General features: G+C 38.3%; 1 protein-coding gene across 1 annotated transcript in view; it reads left to right on the top strand.

The window, feature by feature from the left end:
* Window positions 1–519, top strand: part of LOC119587135 (semaphorin-2A-like) — a gene marked incomplete at its 5' end in the record, with an annotated part of 29,798 nt that overhangs the window by 27,722 nt on the left and 1,557 nt on the right. Inside the window, 1 exon segment of the mRNA XM_037935887.1 lies at window positions 71–242. Coding sequence (XP_037791815.1) covers window positions 71–242 — 172 coding nt within the window.

The following is a 519-nucleotide window of genomic DNA, read 5'->3' as shown; positions in this document are numbered from 1 at the left end:
TGTAGGTAGGAGAGCTTTCTCTGTCATTTGGATGGAGTATAAAATATTGAAGATTTTTCTTCTCTTACAGGCCAGACAAATATATTGAGACTTCAGAACATGGCTTGGTGGTGATGAATGTAAATGAAGCTGATGCTGGTCGTTATGACTGCAAGATGGGAGGAGATATTGTCTGCTCATACAACATTACTGTTGATGCACACCGCTGCTCTGCACCTGCTCGCACTAATGATTTCCAGAAGGTATGGTTACTACACAAACCAGCATAAGGTTATATGCATCTTAATAATGTGTTTTTATGTAATCTTGTATAAGAGAAATAAATAGAAGTTACTTTTTTATATAAAGTAAATTCGTCAAATTATAATGCACATTCCAGTTACACGTGAATATATTATGCACCGCAGCACAGAGAACAATAATTGTGGTGTTTTGAACAAGGCGTTGCTCTTCATCACGTGCTCCAGCCCCAATGTGTTGTTCTTTCCGCCTTTGGCAGGATTTCATTTCATCCTCGAG

The sequence above is a fragment of the Penaeus monodon genome, chromosome 22, assembly GCF_015228065.2.
Source record: "Penaeus monodon isolate SGIC_2016 chromosome 22, NSTDA_Pmon_1, whole genome shotgun sequence".
NCBI classification, from domain to species: Eukaryota; Metazoa; Arthropoda; class Malacostraca; order Decapoda; family Penaeidae; genus Penaeus; species Penaeus monodon.
This window is presented reverse-complemented; position numbering and strand designations above follow the sequence as displayed.